This window comes from Monopterus albus, unplaced genomic scaffold (assembly GCF_001952655.1).
Source record: "Monopterus albus unplaced genomic scaffold, M_albus_1.0 scaffold293.1, whole genome shotgun sequence".
Taxonomy (NCBI): Eukaryota; Metazoa; Chordata; class Actinopteri; order Synbranchiformes; family Synbranchidae; genus Monopterus; species Monopterus albus.
The window spans coordinates 16,834-35,197 of NW_018128173.1; the positions used below are offsets into that span (position 1 = coordinate 16,834).

The 18,364-nt window shown below is 38.3% G+C and overlaps 1 protein-coding gene across 1 annotated transcript in view; it reads left to right on the forward strand.

Annotated features, from left to right (window-relative positions):
* Window positions 1-5,582, forward strand: part of calm3a (calmodulin 3a (phosphorylase kinase, delta)) — a 10,841-nt gene extending 5,259 nt beyond the window's left edge. The window contains exons 2-6 of the mRNA XM_020623194.1: window positions 731-761; window positions 1,732-1,875; window positions 3,342-3,448; window positions 3,984-4,119; window positions 4,322-5,582. Of these exons, the coding sequence (XP_020478850.1) occupies window positions 731-761; window positions 1,732-1,875; window positions 3,342-3,448; window positions 3,984-4,119; window positions 4,322-4,350 (447 nt within the window). The 3' untranslated portion in view covers window positions 4,351-5,582. The remainder of the gene's footprint in view (window positions 1-730; window positions 762-1,731; window positions 1,876-3,341; window positions 3,449-3,983; window positions 4,120-4,321) is intronic.
* The last annotated feature ends 12,782 nt before the right edge of the window (window positions 5,583-18,364 follow it).

Consider the following 18,364-nt stretch of genomic DNA (forward strand, 5'->3'; position numbering starts at 1 on the left):
AATAAAAAAAATTGCCCCCCCCCCCCCCCCGGCTTTTTTATGTTTGTGTGACAATGTAAATGCTTCCTATCTCAAAGAAGTTTGTTGAATTGGAAGGCCATCATTAGTCCTTATTTGTATTTAAATAGCACTTGGAAGTGAACAGAGGAGCTCAACACATTTTTTAAACGGTTGTTCTGTTACACTTTAGTTAAAAAAAAAAATTATTGTGTGAAAATCGGCAGATAAAATCGATTGCAGGCCCCTGAATCAAATTGAATCGAAATTGCATCATGGCATAGTTTAAGTATCAGCAAATATCAGCAAAGTCAATTGATATAGGGTCATATTGTGAGGAGAGTGGTGGTTTACACCCTACTGGGATGGCATTAGTGGGTTGCTGTAGTGGAAACATTTCATTATGTATTTTATTACACTGGTTTGGTGTAACCTACTTTGACTGTTGACAGTAAAACATTGTTTCTGAACTGTGTAATGTTTCCTGTCCACTGGGACCACCATCACTCTCTCTGTGCCATCCTTGGCATTTTGAGATGAGTATTATTTTATGTCTGCTACATCATAATGTCAAGCTCACATTCTGCTGCATTTTTAGCATTAAGAACTGCAGCGTTTGCAATTGGTTCTAAATAGATTCTATAACTTGAAAAAAGATGATCACTAACAGTGCTGATAAAAAGATTCTCATTATGGACTGTCTATCTTTAAATATCTTATTCTCCACTAACAGGCTGATCAGCTGACTGAGGAGCAGATTGCTGGTGAGTACATAACCATATTTGGTTTGTTTTAAGTTTAGCAGCTACTTAATTCACCACCAAATCTAGTCAAGTCAAGATTTTTTATTTGCCATTTATACATAAACAGACAGTCTAGGCATATAGGAATTCTTGTGCAGCTCTCCTATGGAGTCAGGTAAGGAGTCAAAGGCCAGATAGAACACTTAGTCTTAAAATAAAAAAGTTACATAAAGGCGACAAAGCGTTAAAAACCACAATACACAAAAATAGGTTAATAGTATTTTCTCCAGTGAACTTCAAACATCGCACTTAGTAATTCACATGGTGGAGTTGGATATGGCATTACGCTTGGTGAGGTAGTGAGGGGTTATAACATACTAAAACACAGTTTATATTCAGGCCTGTTTCCATTGCTTGATAGAGATATTATTAGCTATTATTATTAGCTATTATTCAGGTCCCACAAGAAAACACTGTTGATGAGATGCTCTTACAAAAATACCTCGTGGAACATTTCTGTATTATTATTGTGCATGTCTAGTAAGGGGTTATTGTACATATATTCTGCACATTTTCGTATTTGCCATCAGTCTTACTGCAGCAGGGAAAAAGCTGTTGAAGAGTCTTGTTCTGTGTGTGATGATACTGTCCGCCCTGCTGTGCCTGAGGCTGTAGGCTAAGAAAGTAAGGTGTCTTAAGAGAAAGTAGCCAGAGGTGTATGGGGATATAAGCTGGTGGTTGAGACATGGTCCTGCCCCACTAACTAATTAATTACATCCATATCGATTCTCTATATGTTAATCAGACCATAATGATGTGGGTAAAATTACACTTGGCAGGCTTTTTCAGTCACAAGTCTAAAACCTCATATGAAACACTCGCAGGTTAAAGAGCTTTTCTTTTCAGATTGTTTGAAAGCCTGAAAGTGAAGTGTCTGTGTTCACATGAATTCTCATGGCATACTAACAGTGTTATTTCTGTAAATGTACAGAATTCAAGGAGGCGTTTTCACTGTTTGACAAGGATGGTGATGGTACAATCACTACCAAGGAGCTTGGCACTGTGATGCGCTCTCTGGGACAGAACCCCACTGAGGCGGAGCTGCAGGACATGATCAATGAGGTGGATGCTGATGGTGAGGAGAAAAGGCACACATGCACAAGAAAATTATACTTGCTAGAACCTAACATTACTAGGCTATAATTTTAAGAGTCATCTTCATGTCAAAATTTCCTCTTGTTACATAAGGATTTATTGGGCAGGTTAGCCTGTACGCGCGGGTAGTATGACATTTTTATTTTCCTTATGATATACGACTGCTGTTGTCTACCAAATTACGCCTCTGTGAGACAGGCCAGAATCTTAACAAGCACCCTCAGTGAATACATCTGTGGTAACTTATGCAAAAATGCATGAAAAAAAATATCATTTGCATTTACTGCCTCATAGTTGTAGTTTCAAAATGGGCACTGGGGCAGCGGGTAAGCCTGTAACATCACTGGCATGGTAGCTCTCATCAGTGTTCTCTATTTTGTATGTAATATACTGTATGACACTTAAAGATGTGTGTGGAAAATGTAGCTTTGTAATTGACGTCTTTACAACCTCCTCGATCCTCTTGACTGAAATGGCATGATGTCATGATGCAAAAGATAATTAAGTTTTGATGAAATGTTAGACTCTGTGATAATCCTTATGGCCATGTCAGTCTGAAAGCTCTTCTACCACAATGGATCCTTATGGCCATGTCAGTCTCAAAGCTCTTCCACCACAATGTGTATATATCTTCTTGCATAAACAGATTGTTTCTCTTTCCTATTTGATTGCACATTTTCCGATTCTGACTGCGCAGCACATCGAGAGCCTGTGTACTGGAGTCATATTCATTGTGTATTTAAACATACTTGGCCAATAAATCTTGATTCTGATTATAATTACAGTTAATAGGCTGTAGTAAGTCGTATATGACATCTTTGGACCACCCAGCTCTTGCTGATAGTTGACAGTAACAAAAATTGGATTTTAATCTTGGTGAAAATCCCTCACATTTGATTACCAAAGATGTATGATTAAAGTATGTCCTGAGTGGGACATTGAACCGTTGAAAGAGCCACCCTAAACTTGTCTGTAGCCTTTGGTGGATAAACTATGTAATGGTATGTGCTTCATGTTCATGCTGCTAAACATTTTAGGTATTATAACACTGTAGTGCCTTGTTAGCTATTGGCTGGCATATACAGTACACAAATACCAATGTCTGAGAGGAGCTGAATTTTGCCAGCAGTGTCAGTAATGCTGATGTACTGGGTGGGCTCTACTGTAGACTGAATACAGTCTGTACTTGTGGACACATCTGTTTTGGTAGTTAAATAAAAGTGTTGAGTATTTCTTAATATACACTGCTCAAAAAAATAAAGGGAACACAAGACATTCAACTATGTAATGAACAAGGTATTTAATAAGAATATTTCATTCATTCAGATCTAGGATGTCTTATTGTTGTGTTCCCTTTATTTTTTTGAGCAGTATATAACACTTTACAGTGACATTGGTAACCAAAGTAACACAATGACTCCTGTTTCTGTTTGTGTGACTATGTAGGTAATGGAACAATTGACTTTCCTGAGTTCCTGACCATGATGGCTAGGAAGATGAAAGATACAGACAGTGAGGAGGAGATCAGAGAAGCCTTCAGAGTCTTTGACAAGGTATGTTAGGACTGAGTAGACTGAGAATATCAACTAGTACCTCTTGACAAAATTAGCAGCTATGCCTGCCACAGATCAGTGGTACCTAAAGAACCATGTTCAGACTTGTTCATGTAATACATTCTTCAATATTTGGAGAGTGATTTGTGTGTGATACTGATATTGTCACAAGAGAGCTTTGATTTATTTCCCTTTGATCAGCTCTTACTTGTAGGTCAATTGAAAAGCTTTTCATTGGTGTCTCTCTGCTACCTGTATGGTAGTCTTTAGCATGTTGTTTTAGCATGTAAATATTTATCAGTCAGATCTAAGTACAGGAGAGGCTAAAGAGGTAGCCAGATTGTAAATGTACCAGGCAAGTAATGAGCAGCATAAACCTTTGTTTCTGGCACCAGGAAAATCATACAGTAGCAACTATAAAGTTGTGCTGACCTGAAGCCCTTGGAACTGACTTCAGTCATACTCTGCTAATAGTTCCTTTGTATAAAATGGTAAATAAATACTATAAGAGTAGTTGTTCTGGTGCTGTCTGCAGGATGGTAATGGTTACATCAGTGCAGCGGAGCTACGGCACGTCATGACCAACTTAGGGGAGAAGCTGACTGATGAGGAGGTGGACGAAATGATCCGCGAGGCTGACATTGATGGTGACGGTCAGGTCAACTATGAAGGTGAGATGTTTGTTTGTGATCCTTGTTAGTTTGCAGATGTGACAGTGGACAGTGATAAACTACCCACAACTACAGAAGTTTCTCTTTGACTTGTTTGGACTGTCCAACATACCGTTGTTCACCTGATGCTGTTATTATCAAAGAAGTGACAACCTAATCTTTCTCAGACTATTTCTACTTTTTTTTTGTTTTGTTTTTACAGAGTTTGTCCAGATGATGACTGCCAAATGAAGAGAGCACTGAAATGTCTCTCAATGTTGCTTGTCCTCTTAAGATCACTGTCTTTAAGAACCAAAAAAAGAGCAATTATCAAATGAAAAACTAACTTCCCCCCAAATTCACTTACCTGTAGCATTTTGCAATTTGTGCTTCAGTACATCCAACTACTTCGAAGGTATCTGTTTAGCAAACACCAACAGAATAATCCTGAGAGAAGTTAATGGACCAAGCTTTTAGAGGGCCGAAGCCCCTGTACTTCAGACCAAGATTCCGCTGAGTCACCCAGCTCCTGATTAATTTATAGGGAAGAGCAACACTGAAAGGGCAGAGGGGACTAGAACCCCTGCCACGGTTTGTTAGAGAAGTTGGCTATTTTAATTCTTTCCAAATCTTCTGCAGACAATTGACTCTCTTGCACCAGTGATGATTTTCTAAATACTGAATTGAATACTCTTCTTGCATGCTCCCTTTCTGTGGCGGTCTCTTGTCGCAACAAGGAAGCTCTGATCTCTTCAGAGGTAGCAGTCAGATGGTGTACACACCGGAGGTATATACATAAATATATAGCTATATATCTGTAAAAATTAAGTGTCACTATTGATTATTGCCAGAGCAGATAGTTGAAGTGTAGGGTGTTCATTGGTGCTCAGTTTCAGATGAGCATTCTTATACCGTGAAGGTTTCGGACAAGAACGATAAACTGAGAAGCACTGAAGGGTTTTCCCTCCTGTGGGATGTTATGTTGTCTTGTTTTGAATCATGGGCTTCACCTTGCCTGGTTGGAGACAGTAATGTGTTGTATTGCTTCAGGATGATGTTTGTGAAAACACACTTGTGGGCTGCAGTTTATACATTTGTTCTGCAAGCAAATATCCTGATGATACAATATTGATGTAATGCTTTATAAATGTGTTCTCAAATATTAATGTATTTATGACAAACTTTGGTCACAAAATATATCTATATATATATTAGTGTATCGTAAAGTTTGCATTGCCTATTGATGTAGTAACTGACCTGTGACATGTTTTCTCTTTGATTTTGAAATGTGCCATAATACGCCTCAACCTTCTTGCAAGACTTGTAGTTCATTAGAATTTAATAAATCTACTTAATATAATGACATAAAAATACATGCAGCTGAACATATTTGCACTTTGGTGTAAACCACGTGTATATTAAAAAGGTTTGTTCTTAAAAAAAAAAAAAAAAAAAGAAACCAGATGTCACTGTTGCTGCTGCTACAACAACTCGTGTGTCTCATTTTTTGTCCTTGCTGGTGTCTGATCTTAAGTTTGTACCAGTGATTCAAACTTCAATCTGTTTGCCGTTTTACTCAACAGAATACATATACTGTATATTCACAATGCTACTTGTGGTGTGGGCGACGTTTCATTTGGGCTACCAGAACGGGAGATTTTCAGATGGGGATGACGTGGGTTTATAGCAAGGGATTCAGCTTTGGATTAGAGAGCGGTTTCAGTGTTGGGTTTTTGAGCAGTTAGATAAATCTAAGAGGCAGGTGAGCTGAGGATTTTTAGGATTTCTCTTGGCATGAAACGTAAGTACTTAGCTGAGGCATTTCAATTGGTTCCCTGCGATTCAGATGTTTGGAAGTAAATGGACTTAACTTTTGAAGGCATCTCAATGTAAAGATGTGATATATTTTCCATAAATTAATAAATTGACTGAGCTTTACTTCGCCTGCATTCTTGTCATGTTTTAACATGAATGTCTATTTTACACCCTGTTGTTAATGCCCCTGTTTAATTCTGCACTGTCCTGTCCTTGCTAGCGTCCATAAAGGACACTAATCTGATCCAGTCGGCCTCAGACTAGGTAAAAGCAGGTCACTGGAGAAACTATCCCAGGCACAGCTATATTTTATGCCTCATTTAATCACTTTTATTGGCCAAGTATGTTACACACATGAGGAATTTGTCTCCGGTACAGAGATTGCTACAGGATCCTGTGGTAATCCAGGTCAGTAAAGGTCATGACCTCTTGCCGCATGGTCTAAATGCAAACAGGGAGCGTTTGCCTTCTTGCTGATGGGCAACAGCCAGCGGGAGGTTTTATCTGAAGCAGGTACAGGTACAGCAGTGGTTGGGTGAGTATCCACTTGCTAAGCGTGTGGTTAAGCAGATAAGGTGAATGAACTAAGCAACGGGCACACACTCAGCAGGACAATAAGGACAAAAGCAGCACAGGCAGGTGTGATTATCCCTCTCGTGTGTAATGGCATGTTGTGCAGGCTCACTGGTGTAACTCCCACAGTAGTGTGCAAGAATGTAAATCTCACAGTGAGCCGTGCACTTGGAATATACTGTAAATAATACATGTAAGGAGTGTCAAGCACTGGGCACTAAAGTGGAGTTATCTGGGCATAGCATTGATTTTACAAAAGGGCAACAATCACATTATCTCCAGTGGTGGGAAACAAGTACATTTTCATCTGTAGCCTGCATAAGTACAGTTTTGATATAATTAATTGAACATGTTTTTGTTTTGTGCTACTTCTACTACATTTCAGAAAGACTATTGTACTTTTGACTCCACTACTTCTATTTGATCTGCATTTTCATTACAATTATACAAGTTAAACTACCTAACAGCATTTAAAACGATTAAAGTTAGCTCCACCTGAACTAGTTAATGTACCATTTCAATGTTATTACATCAATTATCATGTATCTGTAATAATAATTTCATAATAAAATAATAATAGGCAGCATTCTACATAATGGTAACTTTTACATGGACTCTTCAGGTCCATTTTGTTGCTAATCCTTATGTGTTTTCATATTTAAATGTGGCCTTAGTAAAGTGCGGGATGTTTCTCTGTAGTGGAGCTTTCAAAATGATCTATACTTGAGTTTGAAGCAGTTTGGCCTGCAGTGGTGGAAGAAGTATACAGAGCTTTTAAATAAGTAAAAAGAGCCAATAACAAGTAATGCTGCTACATGCTCAACATGTACTTTAAAAAAAAGACCCAAGGTGAGCATTATATTATTATACATTATTATTACTGATGCATTCATGTAAACTCTAAGTAGTATTTTGCTGTTGTAACTTCTATTGTGTAGCATATAACATTTTTTTTAAACTTGACCATATGTTTTGTATGTAATTAGCATCCATTGCTGTCAGTAATGGATGTTAAAGTACAATATTTCACTGATTCCTCATCAAAACTGTGGGCTACATACTTAGGCCTACAGTATGTGATTAAATATACAAAGCTGCGTTTCTCCACTGTTGGCCCCAAGATCAGTTTTTACCATGCCTCCAGTCCTCACCGTTGTCTCCAATTGAATGCCTTTTACATATTATACATTAAAAGTCAAGTTAGTCAAATTATACATATTATACAGATTGTGGCCCATAAAAACTGCCACCACAAACGTCATATAATAGAAACGGATGTTACCCAAACTTTAACACAAGGTGGTGCTCTTTCATCAAAGTCCAACTCAACTTGCAACGTCTAATTCGGGGCAAGTGCAGTGCATTAAGAGCAGTGTGACTGAGGCAGGAAAGAGATGAGATTCTAAGTGGAAACAGCTGAATGAAGAAATGATTTAGTGATGTTCTCAATTAAAGATGATTGAATGCCCCTTCTTAAAATGCAGAAAGAAGACTACAGTAAGTGTGTGTTTGTGTGTAAGAATAAGGGTGTGCGTGCATGCATGGCAAGTCATTCAAGTGTTTGCTTGGTCACACCACACCCACCACCCATAGTTGTGTACACTCTGCAGTGTAACCTAATCACCTTTTGCTTGAAAAACACAGAGTATTCCTTTCAATTCTCATCACGGCATGTGGGGAGGGGACTGTGGGGTGTTATGTAAACTGCACTGTTCAATGTAGACTCCTGAAGAATGTCACAATTTTAGAAGTAACCTATGTACAGTTCATTTAATGGCTATGCCCAATCTCTTAGCTTCCAAGAACATATCTAATTTACAACAGTCATCATCTTATGTCTCCATCCCCTGTGAACATTCACTATCACATTCTTTTTGCCATTCTTACTCACTCCCATGTAACCAACACTGTAAATACATTTGCCACATTTGCACACTGTGCCATCTTCTGGCTTGGCTGTCACAGTACCCTACACCTATCATTGTTTTGCGTTTTGGCTGGGAATATTTAAATGTCTGGAAAAGCTCTTTTGATTTGCATCTATCCTGCTGTGGTGGTGAATTAATCACTGCTTGTATTGAAACAAACAGATACAGAGGAGTTTTTAAAGCAGTGGGTGTTTCAGCAGCACGGTGCTTGTTCTCCACTTATCTCCAGCTGGATATGTGCCCAACATGTCTCATATTCCTTCAGCGAAACTTTGCTATTAAAACAATGTCTTCTACAATAGTGGCTCACACTCTTTGTGGCTCGTGGCCACATATTGTTTGTCTGTTTGCCACCTCTTGTCTGCTGTGGTGGTCTGTCTGATCAAAGAGTGATTTACTGAATACTTGGACAAATTAGAAAAAAATCTCTGAAATGGTTTTGTACAGTAGAAATATTTTTCTGCCCTCAAACACATTAATCATTTCAGTCCAGGTCTGTGAGCCAATGGGAACAGAGATGTGACATTAAGATCCCCCTATATTAGTGGTTATTTTAAAAATCAGATTTGAAAATACTAACAACTCAAAGTATTTTTTATATAATGTTTTTGTCAGGTAGAAAACTACTTCTGTTTTTTCTTGTTTTGTATTAGGCATAAAATTACAAAATAAAAAACAACAGTATTGAACGGTTATTTGGGCTTCTTCATTAATAAACAAAAAATTGCCAAAAAGTTGATCTTTAATAGCATCTTAGCTAACATTTAATGTTAGCATTAGTTTGATAGTTGTTTCCTTCTAACCTGTTTTTTCCTCACCTTGCTAATGTTAGAATGCTATGTTTGCTAATTAAAATGGCTTTATAAAAGACTAAAGATAGAGTTCTGTCTGCCCAGTAACACCTGAACATTTAATTTAATTTTCTGTGATGCTTTCTTGGATTTACTTTGTATATTAAGTAGGGGCGGATCTACAAAATTTTGGATGGGGTGGCCATGCTGGGGCACAGACGCAGAGAGGGGTGGCATATTTGAAATACATGCAAAAAATAAATTAAACCCCTAGTTTTATTAAATAATAAATCATACTTTAAAGAGTCAAATAGTTTATTTTGTGTAAAACTGAGACTCATGCTGTGCTTTCTTTCAACACTGGCTGCACTCCTTATTTACTCCCAGCCAGGGACATCACTATTGTACAGTGGTTCCCTGCCACTGAGGCGAGTCATGCCAAGTCCTCCACAACAACACAGTCATGAAATGAATGCAAATGCCATGCTCCACGCACATATAAAATAAAACTAATTTGATCAATATCAATTATATAGCACCAGGAAAATGGTAATTGTGTCTAAAGCAACATTTTGTCATAATTTTTCAGTTTTCATTCATTAATACTGATAAACATCGCTGTTGGACTCTGGCAGGGGTGGTACCAGGGGGTGGCCATTCAGATTTTGGGGTGGCTTTTTTTTTTTTTTTTTACCATTTACTTGATTTATTTTAAGGTGCCTTTCCATCACCTGGTACGGCTCAACTTGACTCAATTCAACTCTACTCACAGTTGACGCAGGGTGCTTGGTTTACCACCATAGATGGCGGTGCCTCTGCTTGCTTGGAAACTCAATGGAGGTGATACCAAAAATAGTACCAGGTACCATCCCCAACATTTGGCTGATGGAAACACAAATAAGGCAAGTTGAGTTGAGCCGGTACCAGGTGGTGGAAAAGGGGCTTTAATGACTCTGTTGACAGGCCGGCTGTGCCAGGGAGGAGTGCTCATTAGCTATTAAATAACATCTATGTGACAACTTGTTACACCAGTTTGCAGCTTTCTTCCTGTTATAACACTCAGTCTCAGTCTCAGTTTTTGCCCTGTCTCCACCCCTTTGTTGTCCCTGTGATGTCAGACTGCCTGTCTTTGTCCTACTTTACTCCTCTCACCACCTGCTCTGCCCAGCTCCACCTCACTCTGCTCACAGCTCACCTGTATTACATCAGAGCTATCAACCACTCAGCTCTCTGCTCATCTGGCTTTCCAGAGTTTGTTTTCTCTGTTGATTCCAGTTTTCTCCTATGGACTTTGTGACCCAGTGTTTACCCTGCTAAAGGCGTTAGATCACATTACTTCTCTCTACACCTCTTGTATCCCATATCAGTGTCATAAGAGCAGTAAGAAAACAATGGATTTGATGACAAGTTAAATACAAGTCTGCATCTGGGTTTTCTAATATACCCATGGTGGCAGTTTCATATACTGTACGTGCAGATGTGGACATCCACTTTCAGCTACTTTTCTTTCCTTTAAAGACCAGTTTTTTGGCATTCCCATATTTATTGAACAGTTGAATGCAACCACCTTAAACCCTTGACCACCACTACGACTTGTGGGAATTTCTGAAGCAGGACACACAAATTTGCACTCCTTTACCAGATTTACTCTGGCACTTATAGCAGATGTTGAAGTAGTAAGTGCAAAAATCCTCAAATTACAATGTGATCATGATATTTCCTCATTTATGAGTTGATGATAAAGACCATTAACCAAAACAATCATAATAATGGGACAATCCTTCAAATTTTTGACAGAATTTTGAGGAAACTTCTAATTAAATATTAGCCTACAGTAAGTCCAAAAGTTTGAGATTTAAAATCAAGGCAAAATCTACAAATGGAAAGGAAAGGGTTGTAAATATATGGCAGGTAAGACAGAGTAGACAGTGTGGTAGGGAATGAATGAAACTGGGCCAGTAGAAGTACTGAGAGGCTAATGAGGGAATGGGGAACAGGAGGGAATGACTGGGGTTACAGTGCAGGGCAGGAACTGGTCTATCTTTAGAAAATTCTTGATAAATGATGTTCATGATGTGGTTGTAATAACCACTGTATTCCTGAGAAGAGTCAGCGTACCAAGAGCACAGTTCTGGGAAAATGTCACTGTGTTGCTGAGAAGAGTCATAGTACCAAGAGCACAGTTCTGGGAAAATGTATAACGTGTGTAAGTATTACATTTTTAGATATCATTTAACAACATGTGCATGTTCATGTCATACTTTTGTGTCTTGCGCATTTCATTGTGTGCTATCATGGTCTGACTTTTTTGTAACTGAGATTCACTGTCACTGAATTTTTGAAATGACATAGCATTCTTGTGAGTTTTAAATTGAAGTTGTCCTGTGTTATCAAAGCTTAATATTAATAAAATATATGATGATAGTCACTATTTAGAAAATGATAATGGTATTAAATATGAACTTGTTGATGAGTTGGCCCTGGAAAAGTACGTGCTAGAATCAATAAAAGAAAATGCTTTGGGAGCCTGAAAGAAACCATCATTATAAACAATCTCCTGTCATTAATGGTTCTAAGAACTCAACATATTCGACATCCAGTACATCAGTGAAATGGTTTTAGATGGGATATCCTCCTAGATACATCACAGCCCACAATAGTTCTTGTTTTTTTGGTTGTTTTGTTTTGCTGACTATATCGAGCTGCTTGTGTGTTACAACTGACTACTGTCACACATACAAGAATGGCACAAACTCCCAGCTTATTTTCACCCACACATCAGAGCCTGTTTTTGTATTCTTCTTAAAGGGAAACCAAGCTGAAAGCAGAGACCTGGACAGCGCCCCTGCTGAGCTCCTGATCTTCACTCACTGTCTCTTACTGGAAAAATAAAGTCAAAGAAATAGAAGTCATAGAAAGAGAAGTGAAAACCTCTGACTTTCAACACTGCGATTGTAGAAAGAGGAACTACAAAAGGAGCTTCCTTTTATTTTCCTGTCTTGAAGAACAAGGGAGGGCTGATATTTTATTTTAGGTGGAGTATTGTCCCTCTCACTTTGTGGCATGTTGTATGATTACCTTATACTTCTGCTGCTGAGTTCATTGGAGGTAGCCTGGATTTTGTTTTTTATTTAGAGGTCACAATGCGTTGATAATGGCCTCCGTGTGCTTCAGACACAGTAGATTGTATCATGTGTGGTCTGACCACCTCTCAGACTTAAAGTGTTTACACCATAAGTGCTTCAAATGGGCACACTCAAAGCATGCTTTCATAGCCATTATCTCTTTTGTCGTTTGCCTGTCTTTCTTAGTCTTGGTGTGATAAATTTTACAAACGGAGATGCAGGAAAACAGTGGACACTTATTGACAGCATTCATGGTGTAGCATTTGTTTATACATGTGAAAAACGATGAAAGTAGCTGTGTAAAACATTATTTGTATTTCAGTGTAAACAAAAGGCACAACCCTTATTATGCTGCAGATGGGATTTTCCCTTAGGCACTGTTAGTTTAACAGTAACTTTGGCCGAACCTGAAAGATTATATCTTGAAGACACAGACCTAAGAAACACAACTGAAAAATGTCTTGGTGTATTTTTATGTTGTTCTGTTTTCTATTGTTTAATGTTACTGTTTTGTTTAACGATCCCTAAATTGCAGTGCTGGGAAAAGTGCTCATCTTTTACTTAAAGCTACAGTATGTAACTTTGTTCAGATATTTTTGTTGTTGAAATCTGCTCCAAAACTGCTGCCAAAGCCTCCTGTGACCCAGACTCATTGAACAGCACTGGCAGCAGTGCAGAGACATTAGCTTCTAAAACGTTTGGAGCAGGACTGACCTCTCTAACCAATCAGAGGTTTCCAATTATTTCTGCTTGTTCAGAAAGATTTATTGTATTTTCATTTCTTGTAATTTCATAAAGACAAATATCTGAAGAGCTGTGCAGAGCATGACGGAGCCTAGTAGAGCATAGTGGAGCAGGGAGAGGGAGTGCTGGGTGGAGCAGAGTGGGGTGATTTGGAGGTTCATGCTAGTGCTACCTTAAGTTACATATTGTAGCTTTGGGTAAAAATAGCAAAATCACTGTGTAAAAATGCTCCATTAACCTGGGAAAGGCGTTTAAATGATGGAGGCAGCATTTGTACTACACTAGTATTTTTCCTTGCAGCAGTCATAATTAAATGTCCTAATTAAATATTAAATGTCCCATTAAACAGTGCCACTCAACAGCCATGCATAATATCATGACCCTGGAAATGGCTGACACAAATGGAATGCAGCCATCCTGAGTGTTAACAGTTACACCTGTACTTTTCCTACTATGATAAGGTCTAGTGGTGCCATTTCAAACGAGGTAGCAAGTTTGATGTGCTGCCAAAGTCATACCCAACTGGAGCACAATAAACAGTAAAACAAATAAGACAAGCTCATCCACTTGTATTTGTGGTTGTATTTCACAGAGAAGCCAAATTGTTCCCAAAAAGGAGATCATAATGATAAGGGAGAGTGTTCCAGCTTTTGCTTCTCATTTGAATTGGGCATGATGTTCACCAGCCAGATGCTTGGTTAAGCTAAGCCGGTCGCTGGTTTGGTCTGACACTTAATATTTGTGTTGGAATGCGGATTTGAAAAACTGTTCAGCATGCAAAACAAGCCTGCTGTTAACTTTTATTAAAGCTTCAGTACACATCTATACTGAACCAAAACAGTTTGGTATGAATACATGTACCTTTATGCCCCTACTAGGTGGCATGTGTAGCCCAAGACAACATCCATACCAGCCAAGGCCTGTTTGTACAGAGAGTACAGCAAGAGAAATTACTGAAAAAACAACCCCTGCTATCACAGGAAACATTCTGAGATTCCATTACAGGTTCAATTTCACCAAACAAGGTAAGCCAGTGCTGGTCTGGCTCATTGTTTCTGCCTGTGTATTGTCTCCTGTGTGCTTTGGTATAAATTTCCATTGTACCATAGCTGTATTTGTGGGTGTGTTACTCAAGGCCTGTGGGGTGTTTTTCACTACTCTATATTTTACCATCTTGTTGTAAATCTTTAAATAAAAATGCTTGTCTATAAATAACATAAAATCAGGAAAAAGTGAGGAACGGTTGCTGTGAGCTAGAGGTATGGTTTTATTTGGAATGATTTCAGTGTAACTCTTGGCATTTTGCTGTATGTGTATTGTAGGACCGGTAACTTGGAGCAACATAAATTGCTAAAAAATGTGGTGGTGGAGGGGAGGGCAGTTACTTTTTCACATTACTGACAGTTGTTGATATAATGACTTATTTGCCTCAATAAATTGTAATTTAAAACTGTATTTAGTCATTACTTGGGTTGCCTTTGTTTTATGTAAACATTTGTTTGAGGGTCTTACACAGTTTAGTGTGAGATACTGTGTATAACTTGAAGAAGCGAATACTTTTTCTCAGGACTCTACATTAAATCTTCTACTAGCACTGGGACTACAATGATACAACTCACTTAGATGTCTAAATACAACATGAAAACTCACATTACTGCCGCATGCACATCTTCACCACTGCTGCAGAATGTTCAGACTTTAATTTTTCATTTAAACTTTCTTTCTTTAAATGTTTATTTTCTACAGATGGGAAACCACGATAAGCTAGTGATATCACTGTACAGTTGTAGTCTTGTTTTGTTGCATGAGAGTAACCTCTGAATCCTGAATGTAGCAATTTTGATGGAACTCTTATTTAGCATTTAATTGAAAGCAGGTGTGTTGGAGAGAACCACCAGCTGCTGCCTAATCAGAGCTGTCCAGCTGTAGAACATTACAAATAAATACTGCGTATGTCAAGGTTAAGTGAGTACAAAGAGCACAAATGTTGATTTCTTAAATTGCTGAATGTCAGGTAGACATATAGACTCACAATGACAAATGTCTGATGAAAATGCATCCAAAGTAATTTTACTATGTAATCTGTGTATGTGTGTGGTCTCCTCATTCAACGTCTCTGGCTCAGTCTTCTCTGGCTCATTGAACAGTGTTTACTTTTTGGATGTGATCTTCTGTATGTAACAACAAACAAAAAAAAGAGGAAATAAAACTCTTAAGGGAAAGACTAATGTCTTCCAGGACTTCATGGCGTGCATGTCTCTTTGTGTGGACCTGGATCTGTAACAGTGTTGGCGACATTTTTGAAACTTGATAACACACTCACACACCGCATAATATACAACATACTATAGATGCATATGTCAAATGTGTCCTTTTTCTGGATCAAATCAGAATGAACAGCTTTTTCAAATCTCCCCAGATTTGAGTTTTTTCTTTATATCTACCCTTCTGTCACCAATCACATCCTGCTTTCATTTAGGAATGAGAAGGTCAGACACAAACAGCCAAAACCAAAATCCCTTTGGCTCCAAATGTTTCATAATTTTGGTCAAGACAGTCTAAGGTTAAAATCCCACCCTCTTCTTGTAAGTTATGATGTTTTTACTGATTCGGCGTCTCTTCCTGAAAATGACCCTTTTACATCAGCAACTTTCTTTGTTGTGATTCTCTAGTGATATTTATCATTCATGTTCATTCCAGCCAGCAAATTTACCAGCCGATAGTTTTATTGACAATGTGGACAGCACTCAGAGAGCACAAACCTCTGCCAAGTCACTGTCTCCTCCCAACATGATTCACTGACCATGAAAAGCTACCCGTAGCATTTACAGTTGCATTGACTTCATTATTAGTTTGAAATTTGATCAAGAAAAACGACATTTCTGTAATTGTGGTTTTCTTCAAAATCTAGCTCAGTAAGTTTTGAAGATACATCAAATATGCTAATACCCACCTGTGTCAGCAGAGTTTCAGTTAGAATTTGATCTTAGTTGCAAGTCTGTGCATCATTTGTTGTGTCACAGTAGCGAGTTTTACTTGAGCCCTGTAAATGTGAATATTCTGGATCACCACATTCAGAATATTTTGGGATTTTTGATGTGTGGTTGAATGTATGTGGATATTATCTTACAGTTTTGGGTTCATGTATTATCATGCATCCATGAACCCAACTATTCATTCATCATCCACCTTATCCATCTATCCATCCAGCCATCCTCGCATCTGCACCTATCCACTCATCCGTCCATTAATCCCTGCCTATAATTATTCATTATGCTTCCAGACAGTGTCATCTCCTTGCTATACATATCTCTATCATCCCTCATTCATTGATCCATCTGTCCAGCCATCTATTCATCCTTTCATTCATCTCATCGACCTACTGATTCATCCATCCATTCACCCATTTGTCGTTCCATCCACCACTTCAGATACTGTATCTGTCTATCAATCATCCATTCATCCATCTTCATTTTGAATGCTAAACCTTTAAACCACACTTGATCTCTGTGGCAGCTGTGTTACCACATCTATCTGCTCTTTAATTAACTCTGTACACATACAGCAGCTTCTAAAATCAAAGCTTTGTTGCAACTATTATAAACGTCCTATGTGTAAATCTACAAAGTGTGTCCTGCCTTGCTGTAAGTGTACAAATATGCCTGCATTTTGAGAGTCTATGTCTGCTGTTTATCTAAAGGTGCTGGCCTGGTTTGTTTTATGGGCAGTACAGCTGTAAGACATGCCATCCATGTCTTAAGGTGCGCCTTGGTAGCTAAAAGTAAATTAGGGTTGCTTTGTTATGGAGGGAGTGAGGGCGAGACAGTCAAAGTGAAACTAACGTGAAGACTAAAAATATCTGTCTGCACGTCTGTCTAACAGGATCACAGTAAACCATGCCAGCAAACCACCACCCACTACCAGCTGTGTGACTGTGCATCAACACTTTATATACAGAATGTAAAACAAGGAGCCACTTGATCTCCATTACTTCATACAGAATTGAGCACTGGCACTGCACTGTTATCATTATGTTCTGTCAATTATAGAAACCACAACAGGAAACAAGTGAGCAGAATTACTGAGTGGAGATGTTATTACTGTGCAGCCATTTGTAGTCATGGTAATTTTAATGGTTGTGATGATTTTATTGGTGCTACATCTTGTGTTAGGTGTCATGAAAAGAAATCATTAAGGAGACTCCTCTCATCATTGTTACATCCTGTGACTGGGGGAAATAATCATGTGTTCTTTATGTGGGTTTGTGTCATGGTATGTCCATTACCCAACACAACATCATAGCTACTTTTTTTAAAAACGTATTCTGTGTTAAGATATTAGTTACTTATGCTAATGATAACAGTAATGCTAATACTGCTGCAGAAAGTTTTTGTAAGTATCTTTATTGCTGATGAATTATTGCAGGACCTTTTATTCAGCCCTGAGTAGTTCCTGCAGGTATGCTATTCTTTTCAGGATGCATACAGCTCCAGCAACCTTCACCAGTGAAGTGCAGCAGTCTGCAAAGAACTCACTGCTGTTCATTACTAATTACTGTAATATGAGGGCCTTGACTGAAGGTAACTTAGATGAGTTCTGTACAGCAACATTTTTACACTGGACTATGATGGCTGGGCTGTCAGAGGACAGTGTCCACACAGAATTTGGTCAGAAACTTCCACCATTGTTTTTTTTAATATTGCTTTTTCTATCAGATTAGACCTCAGGTTTAAATTGGGTGCAGATGTTGTAGTAGTCACATGGTACATTAAACAACATATACCGTATAGAATAAGACTATAAAGATGTGAAAATACAGATCATTTTATTTACATTGTAACTGTTGAAACATAGAGTGCAAGGGAAATCAGACACAGTCTGCTCACATGCAGACACACAGAGTCCAGACAGGTCCTAACATGAACATTAAATGAAAACACCTGTATGTGTATGATATTTAACAAATGTGGTCAACCTGAACACAGACCTGGAAAGCAACTGGAGGCTGTAATTATAGCATCTTCCCTGGGCAAATCAGCATCATTAAAACAAGATTTGACATCTGTTATCGGTGTTGATGCTTCACACTTGTGTGGACAAATGAATGATGTCACACTCCCCTCAGGCCAAACAATTTATTTTGGCAAAGGGCAAAGCAAAGCACTAGGTCACCCTGCCCTTTCAGAGATGGAGAATAAAGTACATTAATTTACTTGAGTATTTACACTATTTTCCACAACATATGACTTGTAAAATATGATGCATAAGATTTAATTTCATTGATTAAATA